Source organism: Oncorhynchus mykiss, chromosome 10 (assembly GCF_057628025.1).
Source record: "Oncorhynchus mykiss isolate SJ-2025 chromosome 10, ASM5762802v1, whole genome shotgun sequence".
NCBI lineage: Eukaryota > Metazoa > Chordata > Actinopteri > Salmoniformes > Salmonidae > Oncorhynchus > Oncorhynchus mykiss.
The window spans coordinates 67,225,485-67,238,281 of NC_143031.1; the positions used below are offsets into that span (position 1 = coordinate 67,225,485).

The following is a 12,797-nucleotide window of genomic DNA, read 5'->3' on the forward strand; positions in this document are numbered from 1 at the left end:
GTCAGCTATAATGATATAATAAAATGTAGTGATGACAGCAGTGTCTGTAATATATGAATGAGAGTTTATTGTCCTGTACTAATTGACCCTTCACTAAGTCCCACCCCAGGGGTGAAAGTAGATTTAATGTCTTACCGGTATGTGCGCGCACACATTTTTTTAATGCTACAAAATTACAGGGTACTCTGCTGACACTGACAAACAGATCAATAAAAACAATGTTGTCTGATCCATCTAATAGGCCTACGAAAAGGAGAGACACAAATACAATATGATGTCCATCTAAACTGGACGGGGAAATGATTGTCCAAAACTAAACAAAAGTGGCACTGACCCAATGGCAGACAGTGAATATGCAGACTCAACGGGGATATGGTCGATGTTCTCTGCTGGTGCCAGTAAGATAGGCGACTGTTTGCTTAATTAAGTTAAGAATGTTGATATCTAAAAGATAGACTGGAGTCTTTTCAGTGTCATCTCTTTACAGCAATAGCCATTTGCTTTCCAAACAGTTTTTACGCGATTGTATTTTTAAGTATTGCGATATGCTTGGCTGGGTCTCTCTGCTTTTCACTGACAGTCGCAACTCAACAATCATCTATTTCGTATTTGCAGCGAGCGCTGCCCAAATTGCAAGCCCTTCCGACTGTAAGCTATGCATTTTAAAACAATCCGCAGCTAATTTTTTTAAAGCTAATTATCCTCTATGGCCAAATCATGCTTTCTGTTCTAGTAGCCTATATTGAATTATTTTATTTATTTATGTATAGACAGGAGTTAGCTAATTATACTATATCATTTTGGCAATTTAATTCAATTTACTTTAGGGAAAGCTTCCCCTTGCCTTATGGACACGCCGCCTATGCTTTTTAATGTAGCATAAACACAACCAGTCATGATGTTTTCATCTGATTGTCAAACAATCATTTAACAAAGGCTCTCCTGTTGGCTACCCACGCGCATTCGTCCACTCAGAAAATCATTTCAGCATTCAAACCCCAACAGTGCACTGTGTACCCGCAATTTCATGAATGCAGAGAGGCATCTGTTACAAAACACCTACGTGTATTGTGATGACATTCTGCAATTGTCATTAGGCTCACACTTGAAGCCTGAATTGATGCATGTCCACGCCACTCATCTCCGCCTTGACAAAATTGAAGTGTTCTCCTCAAACCACAACGCAATTTAGATTGCATAACACCCGGTTTCCAGTCAATTCGCTAATTTATCATGCAGCTGACATGCAGTAATGTTAAAAAATTGTGTAATAGTCTATAGGCTTACGTTTTACCGGCACGGCTTACCCCCACTAATTATTTAACCGGAATGCCGTACCGGACCGTCTTACTTTCCCCTCTGTCCACCTCCCTTGGTTACTGTTGAAAACTTGGACAACATTTTCCTGGGAAACCCAATTCCCCCAATAACCACTGGCGAAATCCCTCCACAATGATAACAAACTTTAATACACAATTAAATTAAACACAGACTACCCTTTGGTAATCAGGAAACTCTAGGGTATGATGTGATGGACTGTCAACAGCTTCTCGTGAACCTGGTAATATTATGTTTGTAGTGTAGCTAGCCACTGTTTGTAGTCAAAGCTACAATCAATTTGGCGCAAACTAGTGCTCTGAAATCGTATCCTGATGTCAACCTCAGATGGGAGTTAGTATGGCTAACTAAGCTAGCTAACATACATTTCGAGGAAACAAGTTATATTAAGTGGTTAGTTAGGTAGCGTTAGAAATGTTTGGTGGCCAATGAGGTAGCTAGTTAGCTAGCGTTAGCAATGTTTGGTGGTCAATGAGGTGGCTAGCTAGCTAGCGTTAGCAATGTTTGGTGGTCAATGAGACTGCTAACCACCTTAGCTATCAAACAATGTAACAGAAGTATAATTTTGGATTCGAAAAATACACGCTCTGCATTTCAAAAATCACAGTAGCAGGTACTCCCGATGCACTGCTTAATTATTAAGCCGTTTAAAATATATATTTGAATAAAAGTCTTGTTTTCCCACTGGCTTTCATTCATCTCAAACATGAGCTTGTCCGAGTGTATCATACTCAACCATACTGCTATCCATTGGAGCACTGTGATTGGTTGCCCAAAATTCTGAGGAGGGGCTTAGCAAAGGTTAAATTGAGTCGATTATGGTGATACAGTATGTATATAAAGGATATTATGATGATAGTGTTGTTGCTGTTAGGCCAGAAGGTGGCGATATGACATCAGATATAGACAGAGAGATAGGTCAGAGAGTAGGTCATGTCATGATCTGAATGTGGAGAAGGGAAGTGTGTGGTGCCATTTAGCAAGATTAATGCAGATTGAACAGCGTTGTGACAAAGTGAAATTATCAGGTTTAATTTAGTTCTGATGTGCTGGGACAGACCGACACACACGCACGCACGCACGCACAGAGCATGAAAAAAGAAGAAGCAAAATGTGCCTTCTCAATGGATCAGTCATTTCACAATGAGCTTTGTTCCAGATAGAGGAACTGCTTTCATCTGATAACAGGCGCTAAGATCTATATTAAGGCATCTTAGAGGAGCACACTTCACACATACCAATGTGTTAGTGCTGAATGTGCCAGGCAGGCTGGCAGGCAGGCAGGGGGGAGGCAGACAGGAAGGAAGGCAGAAATGGATGGAGGGAGGGAGGGAAGGCAGGCAGGGGGGGAGGCAGACGGGGGCAGGCAGGCCTGCAGCCATATGTGGCGCCACCAGTAGAAGGGCAGGAGGGATTTATTGAAAGCCTGTGGAATCCTGTATCTCCTCTGCACCTAGCAGTAGAGCCTCATTACCAGTCCATCACGTTTGTCTCTCTCTCTCTCTTTCTCTCTCTCTTCTGGAATGAAGAGGCGATTGTGAAAAATCAGAGCTGCCCCATTTTGTGTAGCTCACCCACTCTTTAGTTTTTTTTTTCAAACAGAGGTAAAGTAGGAAATCAGCAGAGCCGGAGCAAGTTTTTATGTTTTCTTTTTTTTCTTCCCTTCACTCCTCTGACAGTCGAGTACAAATCCACAAAATGTCCTGACTTGATGTGGAAGTTGGTGGTCCTTCTAGTTTCACACAGAGAAAAGGCTGTTCACTGACTAATGTATTAAGTCTTGGACATCTTCAGAAGCCGTGGTGTCTGCCATCAGTGCCATGGCACGTGGCAAAGTTTAACATGGACACACTGCCCGTTACATTGTCAGCATCAGGGTCCTCCTCCTTTATGCCTCTTACCCTGACCTCAGATCAGATGCTACGGAGTGTCCCATTCTCCCTCCTCCACAACATACTCACAATAAAGTGCATGTCGTTGGTTATAACAAAGGAAGAGAGCCTTCTCATCCTCAACATTCTCCTGTACATAAGGAACTGTTATTCTAATGAGATATGTGTGTTCTGTAGAATCATTGTAATTAAGTAGAAACCTTGGCCTAAGCTAGTTATTTATATTACATTGTTCCTCCCTGTTGGATATTCTTCTTAACCTCCTAGAGAGACAAGGTTGTGATGAGGAATATGTCCAGGTATTCAGCTCGGTATCACAACGCCCATGAAGAAATACTGGTCTCGATATTGATTTTACTTTCTTCCTTGGCTCCTCTTCGTGTTTTTAACTTCTCTTTTCTCAAACCGAAACAAAAACACAGCACCCATAGTTTAAAGAATAAAATGAATAGTCTCGATAGCGAGGGGATTTAAAAGGAGCAAGTCTCACAAACGTTGTCTCCTACGTGATGACACCGTAGGTGAGATAAAAAAATCACTCTTTGATATCTTTGTTTGGAACATGAAAGAGTTCCTTTCAGAACACGTACGTGGCTCACTAAAAGTAATGTACTCAAAGTATGTGTCCTGCTCTGTTCGACCAAGCAATAAGTGAAAATGGAATGGTTGTAGTATTGTGTCTGCTGATACAAATGAACATGCCTTCAATACAGTACGTGCTCGACTTTCATAGTGCGATTATGATTACGATTAAGTCATTCCACCAGAACTTTTCATATGAGTCAACCTCGCACAGTTATTTTTCTCAAATAAGCCACTCGAGTCTAAATATATTGGTGCAGTACTAATCTCATTTAAACTGTAATCATTTCAGTGTACCCGCCCCATGTTCACATTACCCAACAGCATTGTGGGTATTATCTTGGTTGAACAGAATCTCTCTCCCATAGCCAAACATGACAGATGGAGGCAGTTTGGGAGAGTGTTACATTTCATGAGCATCATCCTTCTGCATTCATTCCCTTAATGAATCCCAATTTAGCACCGCTTTGACTGGGACACCTGTGGTAATGAGAAACACACACACACACACACACATTGAAAGTTTAGGATGATGGAGCTGAGATGAGTAAGCAGTGTGGGAGGGTTAAAGGTCTGGTTTATCAGTGCAACAGAATAGAGCCAGGGAGGCCTGGCTGGGAGTCTGGCTGTGTGAGTTGTGCTGGCTGGCTCCAGAGAGGATCCATGGATTCATGCCTGGTAGGGGGTGCATGCTGGGCCTCAGGGCCTATAGGGGAGCATACAAGTCTGGGCAGCCTACTGTGAGCTGCCCTGGGCCAAGTCCTTAGAGTCTGGAGGAGTAGGAGGCAGCAGCAGCCTGGGGGGATAGTCTGGGAACAGGGGGTGGGTTCGTTGGAAGGTAGGAGGGCTGTCGGTCTGCCTTTCTGTCTGTCTGGGTTTAGGATAAGAAGAGGACCATTGAGTGTGGAGAGCTTAGCCTCAGGCTATAGGCAGAGAGGTGGGAGATTTGGATAAAGGGAACCAGGAATGAGAGCTGGTGTTATAGAATTTAAATTAGGTATAGGTTCAGATCCAGGGGTGCACGGCATTGAGCTATCAGTGTTTTGGGCAAGTTGCGGTGGAGGTGGTGGGAGGTTATTTGGTTGTCCTGGGAAAGGTCTAGATACGAGAAGGGAGGGAGCCACTAGTCAAGGGAAAAAAGCACCCTGACAGCTGGATTTCTGAGTAGGTCGCACAGAATGTGGATAAGCACACGTGCACACACACCCCCACCACCCCTATATTTACCATCTCAGCATTTACACAGTTTAACCCCAGGTGATGCCGTTGCCCTTGAAGAGGTGATGATTTGCTTCATTAATAAACCATACTGTATCTCTATGTAAATGGAGGAGGTGTAAAATGCCAACCGCTCCCTGTGACCTGGGATAAAAGTATCTGCTGACTGGGTAAAGCTATGTCTGCGTCCAAAACGGCACCCTATTCTCTATTCAGTATACTACTTTTGACCAGGACCCTTAGGGGAATAGGGTGCCGTTTGGGACACAAACCAGAGGTAACACCCACTAGATCATCCTGTTCTGCCTTCACGTTAGTGGGGCTTTCATCTATTATAGGGGCCCTCTCCCTACGTACCTCTGTAGATCTGTGAGCGATCGCCAGTCGGAGCCTGGCGCGTTAAAGAGATCAAAAAAAGGTGTTGGTTCAGATGTGTATCTTTAACAGCAAGTGCTTACCTAGGATAGGATAGGAGGAACTCTTATCTCCCCGAGGGATAAAATGGCCTTAGACACACAGTGTAGACCTAGATCACAAAGATATTTTAGGGTGTAAAGAGTGACTAACTGGACAGCTTGCCAGACATCAAGAGGGTTCCTTTAAGCATTCATCGCATACACAGTAATAGCAGCAAGCAAAAAGTCCCTAGCAGAGGAACGAGAGAGTGAGCCAGAGGAGTCGGTCACAGTGAAGAGTAGAGGATGTTACAGCCCAGTGACTGCTGTGCTGCTCCCAATCCCCTATCCTCTATCACCTTCTCACACATTTCACCCCCAACTGGCGACGCAGTCAAGGCATTAAGCCCAGGATTAATTTAGAGGGATATATGAAGAGGGCCTAGCAGAGGAAATTAGCTTCCAAGCTTTCTCACCTCCCCTCCTTGCTGCCTGGCTACGCCACTGTTCTAGTAACTAACTGGGGGAAATGCTGTGCGGCTTGTAGCAGGCTGGAGGGCTGGCTCCAGAGAGGATCCATGGATTCATGCCTGGTAGGGGGTGCATGCTGGGCCTCAGGGCCTATAGGGGTGTGTCATATATTAGGCTGCGTTTACACAGGCAGCCCAATTCTGATCTTTTGACCAATCACATCAGATCTTTCACATCAGATCTTTCACATCATCTTTTTCAGAGTTGATCTGATTGGTCAACAGACCAATTATTTAAACAAATATCAGAATTGGGCTGCCTGTCTGACACATATAAGGTGGTTGATAGGTGTGTGTGTGTGTATGATTGCGTGCACATGCATATCTGGGTACTCACTCATAGGGATCACTTGTGTCAGGGCCCTGGAGCTCTGGAGGGATGGGGATGCGTTTGTAGTACATCTCCCAGTCGAAGGCTCCCCTCATGGCATCCCCAGCCTGGGCTTCATATCCAAAGTGGTTATGGTCGATCACGTCAATCATAGGGCACACAATGGTCTTGGGGTTCTGGGCAATCTGGTCTTTATGGGGGATGGAACAACAGAGAGAAAGAGTGTGAGCATGTATCAATCACCATACCCTGCTGTTTGTAGTTCTCTCTTTCTTTCCTTATGTATCTTCCTTTCTTTCTTCCTTTCCTCCTTCCTTTCCTTCTTCCTTTCTTTCTTTTCTATCTCTTGTTTTTCTCTCTCTCCATTTCTCTGACGTACACATAGGGAGTGGAACCAGGGCAATTGCTTTTGTTCCCTTGGACCTCTCTCCCTCCGTCCCTCCCTCTGTCCCCTTGGACCTCTCTCCCTCCGTCCCTCCCTCTGTCTCTCCCTCCGTCCCTCCCTCCGTCCCTCCCTCTGTTCCCCTGGACCTCTCTCCCTCCGTCCCTCCCTCTGTCTCTCCCTCCGTCCCTCCCTCCGTCCCTCCCTCTGTTCCCTTGGACCTCTCTCCCTCCGTCCCTCCCTCTGTCCCCTTCTACCGCTTCCTCCCTCCTCTCCCCTTATGTGGAGGTCTCTGGGCAGCTCTGCTCCTCCGACAGCGAGTCACTGGACGATTAGAAACAATTACAGCGTTTCAAAGTAGGTTGGCTCCGTGGAGGCCTGAGAGCCAACCTCGACGTGTGTGACTGAGCCGAGCAATGATAAGCCGCCCCAGATCTGTCACACCCCGCCCACCCTACCCACCTCTCTCTTCTGTGGGCTGTGTGTGCTGGACCATGGAGAGAAGGGGAGCAGAGCCCAACACCACAGCACTGAGACTAATGGGGAGTGACTGTACAGTATTGTACATTGACACACCTTACTATCAATACTGTAGCCTGGTCCCAGATCTGTTTGTGGTCCTATGGCTGTTGCCATGCCATGGGGCTCAGTACTGGTAGCCTGGTCCCAGATCTGTTTATGGCCAACTGCTATAAAATCATTGTCATGCAGCATGGCGAAGAGAAACACACCTTGAAATGGTGGCTGGTTTCTCACACGGTTAAGATGTCATTTAATTGGCATATGGAAGGCTGTGCAAACAGTAACTACCCAGCTATAAGCCCCCCCCCCTGGCCCTGCCAATATAAACATGCAGAAACTATTGACTTGAATCAGTTGGTGTTTATGTGCAGGTCTCTGTAATATTCATCTAGTGTGCTTACTGTGACACCATCCTTTGTTTTATTCCCTCACATTTCCAGCGCTGCTGTTAAGTAGTCAAAACGTGAATACCCATGACACCATCTTACTGGGCCTGCATGGATACATTTCAAACAAAGGAAAGAGAGAACGAGAGAGAGAGCTCCCAATTGTAATGAAATAGAAATGAACAAAAAGGCAAATAACAAGAGGCAAATGGGAAGGGAACTCTCAAGAGCTCATTAAACGAGAAGGGACTGCATTTCAAATGTAGCAGTCAGGTGAAAAAGGAAAAGAGGTAATCCACCCAGTTGCCATGCCCACACTTCCTTATCCTATAGGTTTGTTACACATAGCGAAAGAGCGGTTAATTAAAAAGTTGTTCCGTTCGTTATGTGGGTTATACATTATGTCCTTTGATCAGGGTAAGATCCAGGGTTTGTAGGAGATAGAAGGAGAGAGGAAGCATTAGATTCAGAGAGCAGTGATAAAAACCTGGCCTGTTAATTAGAATGGTGTGGTGTTGGAGTCTTAGATCTGCAGAGAGAGAGAGAGGTAGAGGGAGAGAAAGTGGGAGAGAGAAAGATAGAGATTGAAATAAGAGAGAAAGAAAGAAAGAGACAAAAAGCAAATCCCTGTATTCCACTGATCTGATATCAGAGCCCGGCAGGATGATTGCATGTGTCACCGTGCCTGTGGTTGGCCTGGGGTTCACTGCGGTATCTCCTCCACTCTATTCATACATGCGAGCCCCACAGCACAGCATGGCCTCCCTCCTCTGCTTCACGTCCCACATTACATCAGCCTCCCAAATGGAACCCTATTCTCTTTATAGTGCACTACTTTTGACTAGAGCCCATAGGAAAGTAGTGCACCATAAAGGGAATAGGGTGCCATTTGGAACGCATACCTCATCAGCCCCGCTCTGTTCTGCTCTCTGACAGGCAGGCGGCTCCATTCCAACCAATTAAAGAACCCCATACTGCGAGTCCTCTTTCTCAGTTTGCTAGAAGACAATGGGGCCATGTCGTGGAATGGTGGTGGTGGTGTGGCTATTATCTACTATTATTATTATTATCATAGGGACCTGGGCGTACATATCAATCATACCTTTCATGGGAATCCTAGTCCCTGTGTGATTGAGTACAGTAATGGCTGTAATCACTTCACATCCATTTATTTTAACTGTGCTGGGAGATGTGCTGTGAGAAGGCTATTATCAGGGTCCCTAGTCTCCCTAATGTTGCAGTAACATGCTGTGCTGGTATGTGAAGAACAGTACACCTGTTCACAGGCTACACGTGATGCGACAGCCCAGGAGGCAGTTTTCCTCTGCTTAGGGTTGCACCCCTGGAGCGGCGCGTCGGGAACGTGCATTGAACATGGATTCAGGCTGCGCCACTCTTTTATCAAACAAACTACAGAAACAGAGAGAGATTTCCTTTGTGAAACTGACATATATAGAAGTGTGAGATAAGCCACTTTTCTTATGGAGATTTTAACCTTCCTACTCTCTCACACGTTCTCTTTCTCGACCCGTCCCCCTTTCTTTAGGTCTCCTGACCCAAACTTCTCCCCGACGCCACTCTCTTCTTACAGAGAAAAAAGACGACTAAAAGATGCTCCTTCTCCGTCCCACTTTGCTCGACCTCTTCTCCCCCCACTTTCCTTTCCTGCTCACTCCTCTCCTGGCCCAAATCTCTCCCTGTCTAAGCTTTTTTTATTGTTGTTATCACTACCTGCAGCTACGCTCTGAGACTCCGTTCCAGTCGACTCACCGAGCAGGGGGGACTACACTTTGTTTGACTGGTCCACACACACGCACGCACACAGACACACACACATAGACACACACAGACACACACAGACACACACACACACACACACACACACACACACACACACACACACACTCACCAAGCAGGGGGGGCAGCCAGTTGACGTTGGCCTCACAGTGAGAGTCCAAGAAGGTGAGGACTTCTCCCTTGGCCACCGAGGCCCCCAGCAGACGGGTACGGATCAGACCCTCCCTCTTCTTGGTCCGAACGATGCGCACCTTGGGGAACCGGGCCATGTACTCCTCCAGACGGCCCTTCAGGTGCTCTGGGAAGGAGAGGAAGAGAGAGAAAAGGTTAGAAATGTGCCGCATGGGAATGAAATCCACCCCCTATACAGTACATTCCTCAAAGATCATCTATTCAAAGAGAGAGAAGGGAGAGTGTTATAAAAGGATATCCACCCCTATACAGTACATTCCTCAAAGATCATCTATTCACCTTTCTGCCACAGAGAAAGAGAGAAGGGAGAGTGTTATAAAAGGATATCCACCCCTATACAGTACATTCCTCAAAGATCATCTATTCACCTTTCTGCCACAGAGAAAGAGAGAAGGGAGAGTGTTATAAAAGGATATCCACCCCTATACAGTACATTCCTCAAAGATCATCTATTCACCTTTCTGCCACAGAGAAAGAGAGAAGGGAGAGTGTTATAAAAGGATATCCACCCCTATACAGTACATTCCTCAAAGATCATCTATTCACCTTTCTGCCACAGAGAAAGAGAGAAGGGAGAGTGTTATAAAAGGATATCCACCCCTATACAGTACATTCCTCAAAGATCATCTATTCACCTTTCTGCCACAGAGAAAGAGAGAAGGGAGAGTGTTATAAAAGGATATCCACCCCTATACAGTACATTCCTCAAAGATCATCTATTCACCTTTCTGCCACAGAGAAAGAGAGAAGGGAGAGTGTTATAAAAGATATCCATCCCTATACATTATTTAGTACATGGGTTATGATCACCTCTGTCACACAGAGAGAGAGAGAGAAAGAGAGAGAGAGAGCGAGAGGAGGAGAGAGATTTATAATTATATATATTTTATTTATATTTTTTATTGAACCTTTTATTTAGCTATTCAAGTCAGTTAAGAACAAATTCTCATTTACAATGACGGCCTACCCCCGGACAACCCCAGACGACGCTGGGCCAACTGTGTGCCGCCCAATCACGGCCGGATGTGATACAGCCTGGATTCGAATCAGGGGTAGTAGTGAAGCCTCTTGCACTGAGATTCAGTGCCTTAGACCGCTATAAGAGGATAATGGCATTCCACAAATGTATCCCTATTACGTATACCATGTAGCCATATGCCCATGCCTTATACAGTAGGAGTTAAAATCACAGTTGTGTCACAGAGAGAGAGGAGAAAGGAGAGAGAGGAGAGAGAGAGAGGAGAGAAAGGAGAGAGAGGGAGAGTTGAGGCGAGAAGAGGAGGAGGAGGAGGTGATGATGTTAGCTCCCGGCTGCTCATCAGCTCAAGCTATCTCCAGGCCACTGATGGGGCTGATTATTCTGGATGTGCCTGAGCAGGGTGGGTCACCAATCAGCTAGTCGTGCCAGAGAGACACTTATGTCATCATTACTAGAGACGAGAGGGGATGACACTCTAGGTAGATTACAGAGACCAAGGAGGTGTCAGATGGTACATTATGAAATACAGAGGGAGAGAGAGGTAGAGAGAGGGAAAGAGAGAAACAATCAGTGTTGCTCTTTTCCTTGAAACTGGAGGTAATTCAGGGTATTTGAATTGAAAGGAGAGGAGGGAGAGAGAGAGAGAGAGAAAGGGAGAGGAGTGACAGAGAGAAAAGGGCATATAGAAAAGTAAAAGAAAGAAAGAGATGGAAAGAACGAAAGAGGGAGAGAGGGGTAAGAGGGAAAAACAGAAAAGCAAGAGAGAGAAGGGCAGAGTGATGGTAAGATAAAGAGATGGAGAGAGAGAGAGAGAGAATTTCATCTCTAGTGATGTGTTAATCTAATCTTGCTATTGTTTCACCATTCTCCTGGTCCCATTCAAGGGTATTACCAGTTAACGTCCCTTAAGATTGCCACACTGTTAGCACTTAATTGAATTGTTGAATTGGCCTCGGTTTTTTTATATTACAAGGAGCAGTGGTATAGAGGCCCACCTGATAAACCAAGGAAAATAACATGGCGGCAAGGCTAACCTATATAAGGACTTCATAACCCATACAAGACACATTCATAAGCAGTAAATAAGCATGTCATACCGTAAAAGCTTGTTGTCGGTCAACCTTTGTCACATTGTGTTTGTAATAACTGAAATACAGTTCAATATGATCCTTCTATATACATGCATGCATACAAATAAGAACTGTCACCTTATCAAAAGAATAACAATGAACAAATTCTTGCTGACAACATATATTTCCAGAAATCTAATTTAGAACCTGGGAGACGAAGCAGGGGGATGTGATGGAAAAAAGCATCCCAAATTGACATCCATCCATTCCCCGCCCCACCTCTCTCTCGCTCTGCCCCCTTCTCTCTCTCTCTCTACCCCCTTCTCTCTCTCTCTCTGCCCCCTTCTCTCTCTCTCTGCCCCCTTCTCTCTCTCTCTCTCTCTCTGCCCCCTTCTCTCTCTATCTCTGCCCCCTTCTCTCTCTCTCTGCCCCCTTCTCTCTCTATCTCTGCCCCCTTCTCTCTCTATCTCTCTCTCTGCTCCCTTCTCTCTCTCTCTCTGCCCCATTCTCTCTCTCTCTCTCTCTCTCTCGCTCTCTCTCTCACTCCCTCTCTCTGCCCCCTTCTCTCTCTCTCTCTCTCTCGCTCTCTGCCCCCTTCTCTCTCTCTCTCGCTCTCTGCCCCCTTCTCTCTCTCTCTCTCTCTCTGCCCCCTTCTCTCTCTCTCTCTCTCTCTCTGCCCCCTTCACTCTCTCTCTATCGCTCTCTCTCTCGCTCTCTCTCTCTGCCCCCTTCTCTCTCGCTCTCTGCCCCCTTCTCTCTCTCTCTCTCTCGCTCTCTCTCTCTGCCCCCTTCTCTCTCTCGCTCTCTGCCCCCTTCTCTCTCTCTCTCGCTCTCTGCCCCCTTCTCTCTCTCTCTCTCTCTCTGCCCCCTTCTCTCTCGCTCTCTGCCCCCTTCTCTCTCTCTCTCTCTCGCTCTCTATCTCTGCCCCCTTCTCTCTCTCTCTCTCTTCCTCTCTCTCTCGCTCTCTGGCCCCTTCTCTCTCTCTCTCGCTCTCTGCCCTCTTCTCTCTCTCTCTCTCTCTCTCTGCCCCCTTCTCTCTCTCTCTCTCTCTCTCTCTCGCTCTCTGCCCCCTTCTCTCTTTCTCTCTCTCTCTTCCTCTCTCTCTCGCTCTCTCTCTGCCCCCTTCTCTCTGCCCCCTTCTCTCTCTCTCTCGCTCTCTGCCCCCTTCTCTCTCTCTCTCTCT

At 46.1% G+C, this 12,797-nt stretch overlaps 1 protein-coding gene across 1 annotated transcript in view; it reads right to left on the minus strand.

Annotated features, from left to right (window-relative positions):
• LOC110534499 (polypeptide N-acetylgalactosaminyltransferase-like 6) overlaps positions 1 to 12,797 on the minus strand; it is a 246,825-nt gene that overhangs the window by 38,023 nt on the left and 196,005 nt on the right. The window contains exons 6-7 of the mRNA XM_036933624.2: positions 9,486 to 9,671; positions 6,293 to 6,476 (exon numbers count right to left, since the gene is read on the minus strand). Of these exons, the coding sequence (XP_036789519.1) occupies positions 6,293 to 6,476; positions 9,486 to 9,671 (370 nt within the window). The remainder of the gene's footprint in view (positions 1 to 6,292; positions 6,477 to 9,485; positions 9,672 to 12,797) is intronic.